Genomic DNA, 17718 nt, shown 5'->3' with positions numbered 1-17718 from the left:
ACTGTGTACAGTTCTGGTCACCACATTACCAAAAGGATGTGGATGCTTTGGAGAGGGTGCAGAGGAGGTTCACCAGGATGTTGCCTGATATGGAGGGTGCTAGCTATGAAGAGAGGTTGAATAGATTAGGATTATTTTCGCTAGAAAGACGGAGATTGAGGGGGGACCTGATTGAGGTCTACAAAACTATGAGGGGTGTAGACAGGGTGGATAGCAAAAAACTTTTTCCCCAGAGTGGGGGACTCAATTGCTGGGGGTCATGAGTTCAAAGTGAGGAGGAAAGTTTAAGGGAGATATGCGTGGAAAATTCTTTACACAGAGGGTGGTGGGTGCCTGGAATGCGTTGCCAGCGGAGGTGGTAGACGCAGACAGGTTAGCGTCTTTTAAGATATATCTGGACAGGTACATGGATGGGCAGGAAGCAAATGGACACAGACCGTTAGAAAATAGATGACAGGTTAGACAGAGGATCTTGATCTTGATGGGCAGGAAGCAAATGGACACAGACCGTTAGAAAATAGATGACAGGTTAGACAGAGGATCTTGGAGGGCCGAAGGGCCTGTTCCTGTGCTGTAGGTTTCTTTGTTTCTTTGTTTCTAAGTGCCAGCATGGTCACTGTACTGAACTCTTTTGTGTAATGCTGCCATCTTATTTCTGTATTGTCTACAAAATCTTGTAACTAAAGTAGCTGTGCCTATGTTCTTTTATGTCTAGGTTAGCATTATGACCGGCGTTGTAGAGACTTCGCACTATATTCATTGAGTATATGAGACAATAAAGGAATATTCTGTTCTCTTCTATTCTGTTAAGCTGCTTCTTGTCAGTGTTTAGGTAGTATTACAAGGGATGGAGCAGAGTCGAGTCTAATTCTTGGAAGCAAACTGCACAGCTGGTCTAGATGACAGTGTGGGAGCATTTTAATGATACGTTGTTATGGAAAAGGTAAAAGATGATCTGCAAAATATGAATTCAAATGGGGTAATTTTGAGGGTAAATGAACAGCAGAACAGTAGGAAGCATTCCAAAAGTTTCTCGAGAATATAGACCTAACATGTTCCCTTTAGGGTGAAATGTGGGGGCAACAATCTCAGGCAGCCATGGATATCTAGTGACAATAGGACTAGGTAAAAAAGAAAAAAAAACATGTGAAATGCAAAACCATGGAGGCTGTAGAATATTTTAGAAAGTGCAGGAGGGAACTCAAAGCAATTAGGAGAACCAACAGTGGGCATGAAAAAGCACTGGTGGGCAAGATTAGAGAGAATCTCAAGATACGGTGCAAGTATATCAGGAGGAAGGGAATAACTCAGGAAAAAGTAGGGCCCACTTGGGACGAAGGGGGAAATCTACTCGCGGCTGGAAGATACTGTTAGAGTGTTAAGAGTACGTCATTTTATTTGTGAGAAGGAGAATGAAAGTACGAAATTTGAGAGGATGGTCTCTGAAGTTCTTGAGCTCACTGATACAAGAAACAAAGAGGTATTGAAAATTTTGATGAGTTTAAATGCAGACATATTTCTTGATCCCAAAGACTGGTATCACAGGCTGCTGTGGGAGACGAGGGAGGAAATAACAGGGGTCCAGACTCAATTTTTAAAAATCATCTCTTGCTTCAGCGGAGGTCCAGAGGATTGGAGGAGAGCTAATGTGATTCCACGTTATAAGGGTAGTAGAGATAGACAAAGAAACTATAGATCACTGAATCTCTCATCAATGGTAAGGAAACTATTGGAGAAAATAATGAAGGAGAAAATCTCTCTCTATTTAGAGAGGCAAAGTTTGACCAGGGTTAGTCGGTATGTCTTGTCAGACTGAGGTCATGCCTAATGAATTTTTTGAGAAGGTGACCAAGTACCTCGATGAGAGTTATGTAGTTGTTGTAGTTTATATGGATTTCAGGAAGGCCTTTATCAATTTCCCATGTGGGATCTTGTTAATGAAGATAAAAGCTCATGGGACCAGTGTAACTTGGCAAGTTGGATCCAAAATTAGCTCAGTTGTAGGAGACAGATGTTGGTGACAGAAGGCTGTTTGTGTGACAGGAGGCCAGTGTCCAGTGACTTCCTGAAGGGATCAGTGCTGGGTCCCTTATTGTTTTTATGTTCATAAATGACCTAGATGAGAATATGGACTGGGGAGGTGTCATAGTGATAAGTACATGTGTAGCTGACATGATGTTTGGCCGGGTGGTTGTCAGTGACGAAGGTTTTAAGTTAGATGAGAATAGAATCGAATTGGTCATCTGGGCTGATCAGTGGCAGACGGAATTTAATTCTGATAACTGCGAGCTGATGCACTTTTGAAGCAGGAAGAATGGAAGGGAGTACCCAGTGAATGGCATGAAATGAGGAAGTTCAGAGGAACAGGGGGATCTTGGGTTACTTGTCCACAGAACCCTGAAGGTGGCTGAACAGAGTAATATGGTAGTTAAGCAGGCATATGGGATGCTAGCCTTTATTAATCGTGGCACAGATTATAACAGCAGGAAGGTTTTGCCAGAGCTCTACAGATCTTGACTTAGGCCCCAGCTGGAGCACTATATGCAGTTTCCACCACACTATAGGACAGATGTGATTGCACTGGAGGGATGCCATACAGTAAAGTAGATCCATAGCCCAGAAAGAGGTCATTCTGCCCATCACATCCTGGCCAGTCAAAAACAACCATCTAACTCTGGTAATTCCATTCTCCAGCATTTAGTCCATAGCCTTGTAAACCTTAACATTGCAAGTGCACATCTAAATACTGCTTAAATGTTATGAGGGTTTCTGCATCTACCACCCTTACAGGTGCTGTGTTCCAGATTCCCACCAGCCTCTGAGTGAAAAAGAATTTTTTGTAGATCTCCTCTAAACTCTCTTTGCCTTAAGTCTATGTCCTTGAACATTGATCTCTTCATTAATGGGAAAGGCCAGTCTACTCTGTCTACGTCCTTCGTAATTTTATACATCTCAACCATATCCCCTGTCAATCTCCTCTGGTCTAAAGAAATAAACCTGTCTAATCTCTCTTAATGACTGAAACCTTTTAGCCCAGGCAGCGTCCTGATGAGTCCTGAACAAGGGTAATAACCGAACGTTGACTTTTCCTTTCCTCCAGATGTAGGCTGGCTTGCTGTGTTCTTGCAGCCTCCTGCTCACCTATCCTGGTAAATCTCCTCTGTACCCTCTTGAGCACATTGGAATGTTTCCACAAATTGGAATCTTTCCTATAATGTAGATTCCAGAACTGTACACAAGATTCTAGCTCTGGCCTAGTCAGCATTTTATACAGTTCCAGCATAACCTCCCTGCTCTTAAATTCTATCCCTTGGCTAATAAAGGCATGTACACCATATGGCTTTTTAACCACTTGATACATCTGTCCTAATACCTGAAGGAACTGGTGAACATGCACACCAAGATCCCTCTGATCCTTAGTGCTTCCCAGTGCCCTACAGTTCATCATGTATTCCCTTGCCTTGCTTACAGAGGAGATTCATCAGGATATTGCCTGGGGTGGAGCATATAATAAGCTACCAAAATATAAAATAAACTAAACACAAGCTACAATAAGTTTGTATTATTTTGTCGGGATCAGAGAAGATTGAGATTATGAAGGGCATGGATAGAATGAATAGAAAACAGTTGTTCCCTTAGTTGAAGGATTAATAGCAAGGGGTCATAATTTTCAAGTGAAAGCATGAGGTTTAGAATGGATTTAAGACACCTTTTTTTTTCATCAGTGTGGTGGGTTCTGAAATGCACTGCCTGAACAAGTAGTTGAGGTATGTAATCTCACAACCTTTCAAAATACTTGGATGAACACTTGAAGTGTCATACTGTTGAAAGTTATAGGCCTAGAATGGGAAGCTAGGTTGGAGTATTTTTGACAGTGCACACTCGAAGGACTGACTGGCTTCTTCTGTACTGTGTATAGGATTCCGTGATTTTATATCTAAACTAATGAGCCTCTTAAAAATGGAATTCAGTAGCTTAGCTTAGCAGTGGCTCTATACAGTAAAGTAGATAGACATGCAATGAGTGTGAATCTTAGAAATGCCAGACTACTTTTAATTGTCCCAACTTGTGTGCAGGCACCTTTTGCAAAAGTTTAATTTGCATCTACTGCATTCGTAATTAAAGAGGTTAATGGAATGTTGTCCAATAGACAATGGAAATCTAGGACACACTCCCCAAAATGTTGTTGAGGTCAGTTAAACATTTCAGAAAAGAGAAATGAAGTCATTTTGCAGTTCTGCAATGATCTCTTTGAATGTTGGTATATTCTCAAGGGGCTGAATGGACAGTTCGTATGCTTCCTAACCTCTTGAGAGTTGGATTTGATGCAGTAGTGATTTTCTTTCGCATTATGCAAGGGCCTCTTTGGGCAAATTCTGAATGCCAACATGTGGCAGGGTCTCATGCTTCAGTATGTCGTTAAAAGAATTTGGTTTTTACTTTTGGGCTGTTGACATTTCAGACTCCCAGAAAATTGGAACTGACAGTGAATCTAGTCAAATTGGATCCAGTGTTCGAAGCACCAATATCTGAAATGCTTTTGTAGTTGCCTCAGTTCCTCACGTGATTTCACAAAGCTCTTACAAAAGGCTTCTACTAAATTGTTCAGAAATATGTATGTACTGATATTTCATTAACATTGTCACATTGATAGGTTTTGTGAAGTGCCTTTTGAGACAAATGCTGACCATGAGAAGTCAAAATACAACCAAGTACCAGCAGACCAGACCAGACCATACTGAATCATTTAATGCACGGTCAGTATGAGCCCTAATTAAAGAAAAACACATAAGTTTACGTCCATATTGCAAATCCTGCTACTCTTTTTCATAAAGGGAAACTGCAGCCTTTACTGTTGTATAGATGTGATAGAAAGAAACTCAAAGAATAGCCTACCAGCTTTGAAATATTTTCCTTTTTTTTGATCTCGTGTTTTGTTTATACGCAGGTTTCTGAGAGTACTCAAGATCTGAATCGGACCATAGATGGAAGCCTTCGCACCTTGGAGGATTTGTTTACAAAGGAACCACGGTACCTAGAGAGAGTGCAGAAGTCGAAAAGTCTGCTTGGAGACCTTGTTAGACAGCTAACTGGAATTCCATTTTGGGAGAAGAATGCCATTTCTCTGGAAGACCTAGCCATCTTTGTTGAGTTGTACGACTATTACAGGTATGTAGCTGTTGGACATGATTTCCCCATCGTTCTTTGTACTCAGAGTTGTCCCTGGGAAATTGAAATACATTCAACTTAATTTAACAACTGGCATTAGTAAGTCAGGATGAATAAGTACAGAGTGAAATTTTGAACTTGAGTATTTCTATCTGCACTGTTATGTGGCATTATTTTTCCATTTCTTACAACAACCAACAAACTTGATTTTATTTTTATTGTAGAATTGGCGTGTCTATCGTGTGCTTTCGATGTTTTTGGCATGTTCTTGTCAATAGTCTAACTGGACAGAGCAATTTCTTTCAATATGGCCAATGTGATCAATATTGGAGGTCAGCTTTTGGAACTAGAGCCTTCTTAAAAAAGGTCACCCACATACAAAAATCTGAGAACTGTGTTGCTCACTCTGGCTGGACATATTCTAGGAGACATCAGCAACTGTGACATCATAGAAAGTGGCGCAGTTGTGCAAGTTGGTAGCCTAGAGAAAAAGGAATTTAAAAATATATTGAATTTTTGAGGTTAGATAAGGTAGAGGTACTTAACTAATTGAGTTAAGTGACCTCTTTCTTTACTGTATATTTTATATAGCTTAATGTAATGCATCTGAAATAGTGAAATAATATATAGCGTGCATACAGGGCTCTGCTGTTTTGAATGTTTTAGTCAGATTGGTCTCCTTGTCTTGAGTTGCATTGTTTCAGTTGAATGTGACACTGAGTGAAAGGGCATGAAGTTTTCTCTGCTAAATTTTGCTACTGAGTGTAAACAATTCCTTCCCCTTGCTCTTGTACCAGTCACGTTGGCAGCAAAGTGGCTTAGGAATTTAGCCAGTTGGAGCTGTGCTGAACATCGGTTCAGCCACAGCTGAAATAGTATGTGTAGTTCTGGTCACCTCACTGCAGGATGGATGTGTTGCGCTGGAAGAGGTTCAGAGGAGATTCTCCAGGATGTTGTTGGACTGCTTTTGCTATGAATTGAGGTTGGATAAGCTTTTATTTAGAGCAGAGAAGGTTGAGGGAGACTGGATTGAGGTGCATAAGATGGACAGGGTGCACAGAGCTATACAGTACAAAAACAGATCTTTCAATCCAATGCATCCACGCCAAACAGGTATCCTAACCTAATCTGATCCTGTTTGCCAGCATTTGCCCACATCCCTCTTAACCCTTCCTATTCATTTACCCATCCAGGTGCCTTTTAAATGTTGTAATTGTACCCTCCTCCAATACCTCCTGTGGCAGCTCATTCCATACATGCACCACCCTTGCATGGAAGAAGTTTCCCATTAGCTGTCTTTTAAATCTTTCCCCTCTCACGTTAAGCCTGTGCCGTTTAGTTTTGGGATCCCTTATGCTGGGAAAAAGACCTTGGCTATTCACCCTATCCATGCAGTATTGAATGCAATATTCCAAAAGTGCTCTGAGCAATTTTCTGTATAGCCACAACATGATATGCCTACTGCTGCGCTCAATGCACTCACCAGTGAAGACAAGTATACTAAAGGGGTATCAGAGATAATGGGAACTGCAGATGCTGGAGATTCCAAGATAATAAAATGTGAGGCTGGATGAACACAGCAGGCCAAGCAGCATCTCAGGAGCACAGGTGCTCCTGAGATGCTGCTTGGCCTGCTGTGTTCATCCAGCCTCACATTTTATTAACAAGTATACTAAATGCTGCTTTCACCACCCTGTTTACCTGCGACTCCACCTTCAAGGAGCTATGCACCTGCACCCCTAGGTCTCTTTGTTTGGCAACACTACCCAGGACCCTATCACTTACTGTATAAGTCCTGCCCTAGTTTGCCTTAGCAATATGCAGCACCAATCATTTATCTCAATTAAACCCCATCTGCTGCTCTGAGCCCATTGGCCCATCTAATCAAGTTTCCATTATACTTTGAGATAATCTCCTTCACTGTCCACTGCACCACAGATTTGGTGTCATCTGCAGATTTACTAAGGATTCTTCCTATATTCACATCCACATCACTTATACAAATGATGAAAAGCAGTTGGCCTAGCACTGATCCTTGCAGCCACAGGCCTCTAGTCTGAAAAATGACCCTTCATCATCACCCTCTGTCTCCTATCTTCAAGCCAATTTAGTTTCCAGTTGGCTAGCTCCCCTGGATTCTGTGAGATGTAACCTTGCTAACCATTCTACCATGCAGAATCTTGCTGAAGTTCAAATAGATAGTGTCCACCACTCTGCCTTCTTCAATTTTTTTTTGTCACTTCTTTTAAAAAAAACTCAGTTAAACTAGTGAGACGTGATTTCCCATGTACAAAGCCATGTTGACTATCCCTAATCAGTCCTTGCCTTTCCAAATGCGTGTAGATCCTGTCCCTCTGAAACTCTTCAAACAACTTGGTGGCTCAGTGGTCAGCAGTGTTGCCTCACACTGCCGGGACTGGAGTTTGCACATTCTCCCTGTATCTGCGAGGGTTTCTTCCGATGTTTTCCCACAGTCCTAACATGTGCACGCAAGGTGGATTGGCCATGCTAAATTGCCCATAGTGTTCAGGGATATGTAGATTAAGTGGGTTGTAGGGGGTTGGGTCTGGTTGGGATTCTCTGAGGGTCGGTGTGGACTTGTTGGGCCGAAGGGCCTGTTTCCACACTGTAGGGATTCTACCGTTCTATGATCCTCAAACAGCACATTCTAAATCCAGACCACTTCCATCTAGAAGGACAGGGGCAGCAGAAACAAAGGAACACTTTGTGTGGTGACCTTCCAGTTACCCTCCAAGCTATTTACCATTCTGTCTTGGAAATATATCCCTGTTCCTTCTCAATCACTGAGTCAAAATCCTGGAATTCCTTCCCGAAGGGCATTGTGGGTCAATCCACAACAGGTGGATTGCATCAGTTGAAGACAGCTCATCACCACCTTCTCAAGCGCATCCAGGGATGGACAATAATTGCTGGCCAGCCAACGACGTCCATATCCCATTAATAAATTTTAAAACTCTGCATTCAATTATTTGTTTATTTACGCTCCATCCCAGAGTGATCTGAAGTTTGCACTTTTCAATTGTGAAATGAATTAGTGTAAACAACAATACAATTAAATATTGAAGGTATTTCATTGAAAGATTTGTCGGTTCTATTGAAATCCGTTTCTAGTATTCTGTGCAAATATAATAACAATGAGAACAAATCATTCTAAACATATTAGGTTCAACATTGAGTTCAACCCTGCAATCAGGGATGGAGTTATTCAGAGTGTTTTTTTTGATAAGTCAGACCAGCTCAGGGATTACTGAAAAGCAGTTCCAGTGACACAGTTCAGTAGCACAAAACAGGGCATGCTCCATGCTTGGAATACTGATTTTTAGGAGCCTTGAAGGGAAGATATCAAGAGCAGTTGATAGGCTCTGTGCAGTCAGGATTCAAACTAACTCAGGGGAGCAAAGAGCGAGTTCTAAGTTTAAAAAAAAGCCATGAAAGGTTCAAAAGAACTTTTGAGTAGTAATACTTCAGTGCAACTGAGAATGGGGGGTTGAAAAAACTCAGAAGCATTTGCTTGATGTCGTTGTTCTCGGGTAAAAATCCAGGGGCAAGCTGACTCGGTGAAGCTTGCCCTCAGTCAAGAGCTGGAATTCTAACCGCTCATCAATGCTCGAATGAAGTACTGGAGTCCGAAGTTGTCCAGACCCAGAAAAGGAAGGCGATTAACTACAATACAGGCGGTAGTTGAAGGACTCCATGATGGATTGGGGCTGTCAAGGCTAGTTTAGCAAATGTGAAAAATTGCAATCCGTTGAGTTTAATGAGATTTAATGATGCACAGTATCATCAATTAATGTCTGGGGCAATAACCGAGAAATCTATCAAACTATCTTGATCACACTAGCATTTGATGTGTATTTGATCACAGTAACCCAGGATTCGCCCACGTCATTTTTGGTTGGTAGAAATAAGATGTACATATGTTGTAGGCTGTGTTACTATTCTAATTTGATTGTTAAAGTGCATCATCTTGTGACTTTATTATCTTAGCAAGTACTATGGAAATAATCTTGAAAAATAAAAGCTTACTGGTCCTTAACCAGATCATAACAATTTTGTATTTGCATCTGAGATCATAAAATAGTTGATGGTCAGGTTGGATATCATAACCTGGTGCAGGTAGATTATTGTTCACTGACGAACATCAATGGACAAATGGCCAAGAGACAATGAGATTCTTTTGTAACTGATCTGGTCACCTGAACTTGCCAACTGAAGGAACCAACAAACCCTCACACCTGTGTAGAAGCTCGATGTGTGATAGATTCAGCTGACTGGGCACTTTGATACAGATTTCGTGATGAAGTGTAATTACTGCTATCAGTATTGGTTTAAATAGATGGTGACCAGGCAGATGATGGTGCACTGTGGATATGTAATAAGATGACATTTATAGCACAGAAAGAGGACACCTGGTTCATTGTGTTTGAGCTGGCCAAAAAAGTAGTTTCCCAGTCTAATCAACTTTGCAGCATTTGGTCAGCAAGTTAACCAGACAGTCCAAATTAGTTGAAGGCAGCTGTCTGTACTGCCCTTCTGGGCACAGAGTTCCAGACAACTTGTGCACTTCAGTTAAGCACCTCTCATCTCCTGTTTCAAGGAGGACACTTCCAGCCTACCCAATCTTTCCTTATTACTGCATTTTACCAGTCCCGTCAACATCTGCATAAATCTCCTCTATACCCTCTTAAGTATAACTGCATCCTTTCTATGATGAGATGACCAAAATTGTACCAAGTACTCAAGTTGTGGCATTAATGATTGTTTGTAAAAATCCAATACAACTTGAAACTCTTATGTTCTATAACTTGGTTAGTAAAGAGAAGCATTCCATTTATCTTTGTTATCAACCTATCTTCCTACCTACGGAGATCTGTGGACATTCACCCCGAAGTTTCTCTCTCTAAAGTCCTCCGTATCCCCTCAGTAATGGTATATTTCTTTACCTTGTTTGAGTCTTTACCCAATCATATCTATACTACCAAAATGTACACTACTGTTGACATGAGTCTCACATTCCAACATTGACCCAAAGCGTTGTGTGTGATGACATTTCAGATGTTCATCCAAGTATTTCTTAAAGGTTGTGAGGTTACGCACCTCAACCACCCTCCCAGACAGTGCACTTCAGATTTCCGTCACCCTCGAGGTGAAAAACATTTTCCTGAACCCCCATCTAAACCTCCTGCCTTTTACCTTTGGAGTGTGTCCCCTTGTTATTGACCCTTAAAAGTTTCCATATTACAGAAGCTGCTGGATGTCTTAACACATGGATGAATTCCCGGGACCTGATCAGGTGTAACCCTGATGTCTGTGGGAAGCTGGGGAAGTGATCACAAGGCCCGTTGCTGAGATATTTATATCCCCGATAGCCATGGGTGATGTGCCAGAACACTGGAGGTTGGCTAATGTGGTGCAATTATTTAGGAATTGTGATAAGGTAAATATAGGGAACTATAACCTGTGATCTTGATGTCAGTAGTAGGTAAGTTAAAATCATACAATTATCCATTCAGTGTGAAGCAGGCCATTTGACCCATCAAATCCACACCAACTGTCCAAAGAGCTTTCCACCCAGATCCACGCACTCCCTACCCTGTCCCAGAAACTCTGCATTTCCCATGGCTAACCCATTGAACCTGCACATCTTTGGACCATGTGAGGAAACTGGAGCACCCAGATGACACCCACACAGACAGGGGGAGTGTGAGCAAACGCCACACACAGTCACCCAAGGGTGGATCGAACTCAGGTTCCTGGCACTGTGAGGCAGCAGTGCTAACCACTGAGCCACCGTGCCACCCTGAATCTTTGGTGAATTTCTGCAGTGCATCTTGTGGATGGTATATACTACCGCTGCTAAGGGTTGGTGATGAAGGGAGTGAATATTGCACAGTCAGGCAGACTGCTTTGTCCTGGATGGTGTCAAGTTTCTTGAGTGTTGTAGGAGCTGTACTCATACGGGCAAATGGGGAGTATTTCGTTACATTCCTGACTTGTGCTTTGTCGATGGTGGACAGGCTGTGGGGAGTCAGGAAGTGAATTACTGGCTGCAGTATTCCTAACCTTTGACCTGCTGTTGTAGCCACAGTGTTTATGGGGTGAGACTAGTTGAGTTTCTGTTCATTGATAACCCCACCAGAATGTTGATAGTGGGGTGGTGGGGAGGGGGGGGGGGGGTGTGTGGTTTTCAACGATGGTAACATCATTTAATGTCCAGGGGCAGTTGTTTCATATTGTTGATTATCATAGCCTGGTATTTGTGTGGCGTGAATGTTGCTTGGCACTCGTTAGCCCAAGCCTGGATATTGTCCAGAACTTGTTGCATTTGAACATGGCCTATTTCAGTATCTGAGGAGTCATGAATGGTACTGAGCATTGTGCAATTATTGGTGAACATCCCCACTTCTGACCTAATGATGGGCGGGATGTCAATGACAAAGCAGCTGAGGATGGTTGGGCCTAGTACATTACCCTGAGGATCACCTGCAGAGAGGTCTTAGAGCTGAAATGACTGACCTCCAGCAACCATAGCCCTCTTCACATGTGTCAGCTATGCCTCCAATCACTGGAAATTTTGTCCCCTGATACCCACTGATTCCAGTTTTGCTAGGGCTCTTTGCCACACTTGGTCGAGTGCAGCCTTGATGTCAAGGGCTATCACTCTCACCTCACCTCACCTCTAGAATTCAACTCTTTTGTTAGTGTTTGAACCATTGAGATCATTTCTGAAGAAGGGTCCCGACCTGAAACGTCAGTTTTCCTGCTCCTCTGCTGCCTGGCCTGCTGTGTTCCTCCAGCTCCGCACTGTTATCTCAGACTCAAGCATCGACAGCTCTTGCTGCCACTGGAGTGTGACCAGAGGGCGGAGTAGAGTGGAATAAGAGACCATAGGGATAGGAAGGTTGGGTGGGACATGGGCTGGGAGGAAGAGAGGAATATGGAGAGAGTGAGGCCGGTGTGAGCATATGTTTAATTGTTTTTGTTCAAGATTGGAACAGGTTTCTGCTATTGGTGGAGCTGCACTTAGTAAGAATTAATGTCCTCTGAAGAGCAAGAGAGAACTTTGTCGGTGACAGAGGTAAAGGACAAATAAAAACTGAATTGGATTATTTTGCAGCAGTGTTTTGCTATTGGAACACTGCTGAGCTTGTATTTCTTTTGGAAAGTTTCAGCATTATTATTCCTGACAATTTTAGATAGGAGTCTAAAAATGAAGCACTTGCATTTCAATTTTTTTTTCAGTTCACTTTTGTTTTCCTTTAGACATATTCTTTCTCTCTACTCTGCTTCCAATATTTTCTTTTTAAATTCTACCATTATTCTCATGGATCCTTGCCCAGCTGAGAACAAGGCATTCAGAAATGGTTTTCTCCTTAACAACTGTCAGTGTGGCTATGCTGTTCATTGGTACAGCTTTGTATCAAACTGGTCAGCAAATCCTGCTGCCACATCTTTTGTCTTCATTATAATTTGTTTCATTTGATAGGAGGTTTGTTTCTTGCAGCAAAGACAGCCTGTGTATATATTCCGCAAGCGTAGGAATGCTTATTTTGGCTACTATCCTATTATTGGCTTCTGTCTGTAACCTTGTTCCACTCCATGCGAAAATAAGAACATCAGTTTTTAAATAGAATACTGTAAAGGACCTACCTGTTCTGCAAATGCTGATGTTACTTAAAGAACTGCAGGTTCTGTACGATTTCCACTATGTTAAGATGCTGACTTTGTCAACACTGCTAGTGATTTTCAATATTTGCATATGCTCAGAAATGGGCCAGTGGTGAATTGGTAGTGCATCCAGCCATTCACCTCTAAGCAGTGCCAGCACAGTATGCAAATAATTTACCAGGATATCTCTGTCTCATGAAATGAACAGCTCCAGGAATTTTTTTGGTAGAATAAACATCAGTTCAGCAACTTGCACACTTGTTCAGCAACAAAAATACCATGCAAAGTGACACTTAGTAGCAATCCTGATTAGTGCTTTTGAAATCAATTGTTCTATGTTTTTCTTTGTCTGTTGAAGCTGATGAAATTCACGCATTACATTTTTTAGCTGTTGAGTTCAGGGAACAGCGTTTACCTTTTTTGGCTGGCTATCTTGTTGGTTTTGGTGTTCACCATTGTAAGCATGTGTGAATTTACAGTGGAAGTGAAAATGTTGTGGTGAATTGTCACTTAGCTCAGCTAAGCCAATACTGTTAACTATTATTCTGATTGGAAACTGTTCCTTTTTGGAATTATTCATAAATTTGACTGCCTCCCATCATTGCCAAGCATATATGTTTCTACCTGGAAGTTCACTTTGGTTGGCTGCATATTAAATTTAATCAACAAGAAAGCCAACCAAAAAAGTTAAACGCTGTTCCCTGAACTCAACAGCAAAAAAATGTAGTGTGAATTTTCTCGGCTTCAACAGACACAAAGAAAAACATAGAACAGTTAATAAAGATAAGTTAAAGAGATGCATTCAACTTCTGGTACAGTACAGAATTACCAAAATTATGATGGAATTTGAGAGATTGAAGTCATAAATATAGACAGAGCCCACACTCTGTCCTCTATTCACAAAAGAGGGAGGGATGAGTATGATGTTTAAATTCAGATTGGTGTTCCATTGCAGAAGATGGATACTGCCCTTGAAATGGCCACCATCATCCACCTGTGCCGATGTACCGCAATGCAGTTGCAAGAAAGAACAGGAAGAGAGTTTTTGAAGTAATGATCCTCTCTACATGTTTTTAAGAAAAACGTGTTATTCTGTAATTAAATTTGAAACACAGGGTACAAGTTGCAGTTTAATACAAGGCAGCAACCTATTTAATACTTGCTTACTGCAAGCTGTTTAAAAAGTACATGTAAAACAAGTGAATGTATTTGGGGTTAGGGAACCTGTTGATTAAATTTAATATGCAGCCAACTAAAGTCCATTAGATATAGGAGTATAATTAGGCCAGTTGGCTCATGATGTCTGTTCCACTGTTTGATCATGTCTGATATGTTTAACACTGGCGTTTTGGGGAACAAAAAGTGCATTTCATTTAATTTTGCACACTTCCTACTTAAATTAGCAAATTTGTTGACATAGTATATTAATGAATAAGCCAATGATTTGTGTACATATTTCACTGGTTTTGATGCTACCTTGCAGAAGAGAAGTTACTGAAGGCACAACCTCATTTTGGTCGTAATGTTAAAAAATAAAGTGAAATAGTGTTTGCCAGGGTGATAGAACATAAAACATGACAGCACAGTAGAGGCCCTTCGGCCCTCGATGGTATGGCAGGTCGGCACAACAATCTGAAGCCCATCTAACCTTCACTATTCCATGTATGTCCATATGCTTGTTCAATGATGACTTATGTACTTGAAGTTGGCAAATCTACTACCGTTGCAGGCAAAGCGTTCCATTCCCTTACCACTCTCTGAGTAAAGAAACTACCTCTGCCATCTGTCCTATATCTTTCACCCCTCAATTTAAAGCTATACCCCCTCGTGCTCGCTGTCACCATCCTAGGAAAAAGGCTCTCCCTATCCACCCTATCTAACCCTATTTTATATGTCTCAATTAAGTCACCTCTCAACCTTCTTCTCTCTAACAAAAACAGCCTCAAGTCCCACAGCCTTTCCTCGTAAGACCTTCCCTCCATACCAGGCAACATCCTAGTAAATCTCCTCTGCACCCTTTCCAAAGCTTCCACATCCTTCCTATAATGCGGTGACCAGAACTGTACACAATACTCCTAGTGCGGCCGCACCAGAGTTTTGTACAGCTTCAGCATAACCTCTTGGTTCTGGAACTTGATCCCTCTATTAATAAAAGCTAAAACAGTGTATGCCTTCTTAACAGCCCTGTCAACCTGGGTGGCAACTTTCAAGGATCTTTGTACACGGACACCGAGATGTCTCTGCTCATCTACACTGCTACGAATCTTACCATTAGCCCTGCACTTTGCTTTCCAGTTACTCCTACCAAAGTGCATCACCTCACACTTGTCTGCATTAAACTCCATTTGCCACCTCTCAGCCCAGCTCTGCAGCTTATCTGTGTCTCTCTGGAACCTACAGCACGCTTCGTCACTATCCACAACTCCACCAACCTTAATGTCGTCTGCAAATTTACTAACCCATCCTTCTACACCCTCATCCAGGTCATTTATAAAAATGACAAACAGCAGTGGACCCAACAATGACCCTTGCAGTGCACCACTAGTAACTGGTCTCCAGGATGAACATTTCCCATCAACTACCATCCTCTGTCTTCTTTCATCAAGCTAATTTCTGATCCAAACTGCTATATCTCCCACAATCCCATTCCTCTGCATTTTGTACAGTAGCCTACTGTGGGGAACCTTATCGAACGCCTTGCTGAAATCAATATACACCTCATCAACCGGTTTACTCTCATGTACCTGTTTGGTCACCTTCTCAAAGAACTCAATAAGGTTTGTGAGGCATGACCTACCCTTCACAAAACCGTGCTGACTATCTCTAATCAATTTATTATTTTCTAGATGATTATAAATCCTATCCCTTATAACCTTTTCCAACACTTTACCAACACTTCACCAACAACTGAGGTAAGGCTCACTGGCCTATAATTACCAAGGTTGTCCCTACTCCCCTTCTTGAACAGGGGAACCACATTTGCTATCCTCCAGTTGTCTGGCACTATTCCTGTAGACAATGACGAGTTGAAGATCAATGCCAAAGGCTCGGCAATCTCTTCTCTGGCTTTCCAGAGGATCCTAGGATAAATCCCATCCGGCCCAGGGGACTTATCTATCTTCAGACCCTGTAGGATTTCAAATACCTCTTCCTTGTGAACCTCAATCCCACCTAGCCTAGTAGCCTGTATCTCAGTATTTTCCTCGACAACATTGTCGTTTTCTAGAGTGAATACTATTGAAAAATATTCATTTAGTGCTTCCCCTATTTCCTCTGACTCCACACACAACTTCCCACTACTGTCCTTGATTGGCCCTAATCTTACTTTTGTCATTCTTTTATTCCTTAAATACCTATAGAAAGCCTTAGGGTTTACCCTGATCCTATCCGTGCCAACAACTTCTCATGTCTCCTCCTGGTTCTTCTGAGCTCTCTCTTTAGGTCTTTCCTGGCTACCTTGTAGCCCTCAAGTGCCCTAATTGAGCCTTCACATTTCATCCTAGCATAAGCCGCCTTCTTCCTCTTGACCAGAGATTCCACTTCCTTCGTAAACCACAGCTCCCACGCTCTACAGCTTCCACCCTGCCTGACAGATACATACTTATCGGGACACACAGGAGCTTTTCCTTGAATAGGCTCCACATTTCTAATGTGCCCATCCCCTGCAGTTTCCTTCCCCATCCTATGCTCCCTAAATCTTGCCTAATCTCATCGTAATTGCCTTTCCCCCAGCTATAACTCTTGCCCAGTGGTATACACCTATCCTTTTCCATCACTAAAGTAAACATAACAGAATTGTGATCGCTATCACCAAAGTGCTCACCTACTTCCAAATCTAACACCTGTCTAGGCTCATTACCCAGTACCAAATCTAATGTGGCTTCGCCCCTTGTTGGCCTATCTCCATACTGTGTCAGGAACCCCTCCTGCACACACTGGACAAAAACTGACCCATCTATAGTACTCGAACTACAGTGTTCCCAGTCAATATTTGGAAAGTTGAAGTTCCCCATGACAACTACCCTGTCTCTCTCACTCCTATCGAGAATCATCTTTGCTATCCTTTCCTCTACATCTCTGGAACTAATCGGAGCCCTATAGAAAACTCCCAACAGGGTGACCTCTCCTTTCCTGTTTCTAACCTCAGCCCATACTACCTCAGTTGACGAGTCCCCAAACATCCTTTTTGCAACTGTAATACTGTCCTTGACCAACAATGCCACACCTTTCCCCCCCCCCCCCCGCCCCGCCCCCGCTTTTACCATCTTCTTTGTTCATACTGAAACATCTAAATCCCGGAACCTGCAACAAGCATTCCTGTCCCTGCTCTATCCATTTCTCTGAAATGGCCACAGCATCGAAGTCCCAGGTATCAACCCATGCTGCAAGTTCGCCCACCTTATTCCAGACACGCCTGGCATTGAAGTCAACACACTTCAAACCAACCTCTTGCTTGCCGGTGCCATCTTGCGTCCCTGAAACTTTATTTCGGACCTCCCTACTCTCAACTTTTCCTATATTCGAACTACAATTTTGCTTCCCATCCCCCTGCTGAATTAGTTTAAATTTAGTGATGGTCAGTGATTGATAGTCATGTGAACCCTGAGATTTTTTTTGATCCAAGTTTGTGTGTTCATGTATAGTGCTCAATGTAGCAATGGCATTGACCTAAAACACCGCTGTAAGATATTTTAAGATTTTGATCTGGCGGATACAGGGGACAATTATTTCTTGTAGGATGTTAAAAGTGATGGGATGTTACTTTAAAATCATAGCTGGCTATGGAGGGACTTGGATTTGGGAGTTAGCATTTATGTGTATGTTGGATTTTGGGGGAGTGAGGAGGAACAGTCTTGCTAT

General features: G+C 42.1%; 1 protein-coding gene across 4 annotated transcripts in view; it reads left to right on the top strand.

Annotated features, from left to right (window-relative positions):
* Positions 1 to 17718, top strand: part of LOC125462238 (protein tweety homolog 3-like) — a 233174-nt gene that overhangs the window by 116511 nt on the left and 98945 nt on the right. For all 4 annotated transcript variants that reach the window (XM_048552027.2, XM_048552028.2, XM_048552026.2 and 1 more), the window contains exon 4: positions 4949 to 5169. In XM_048552027.2, the coding sequence (XP_048407984.1) occupies positions 4949 to 5169 (221 nt within the window). The remainder of the gene's footprint in view (positions 1 to 4948; positions 5170 to 17718) is intronic.

Source organism: Stegostoma tigrinum, chromosome 23 (genome assembly GCF_030684315.1).
Source record: "Stegostoma tigrinum isolate sSteTig4 chromosome 23, sSteTig4.hap1, whole genome shotgun sequence".
In the NCBI taxonomy this organism is placed as follows: domain Eukaryota; kingdom Metazoa; phylum Chordata; class Chondrichthyes; order Orectolobiformes; family Stegostomatidae; genus Stegostoma; species Stegostoma tigrinum.
The sequence above is the reverse complement of the archived record's forward strand: the minus strand, read 5'-3'. Positions and strand labels throughout refer to the sequence as shown.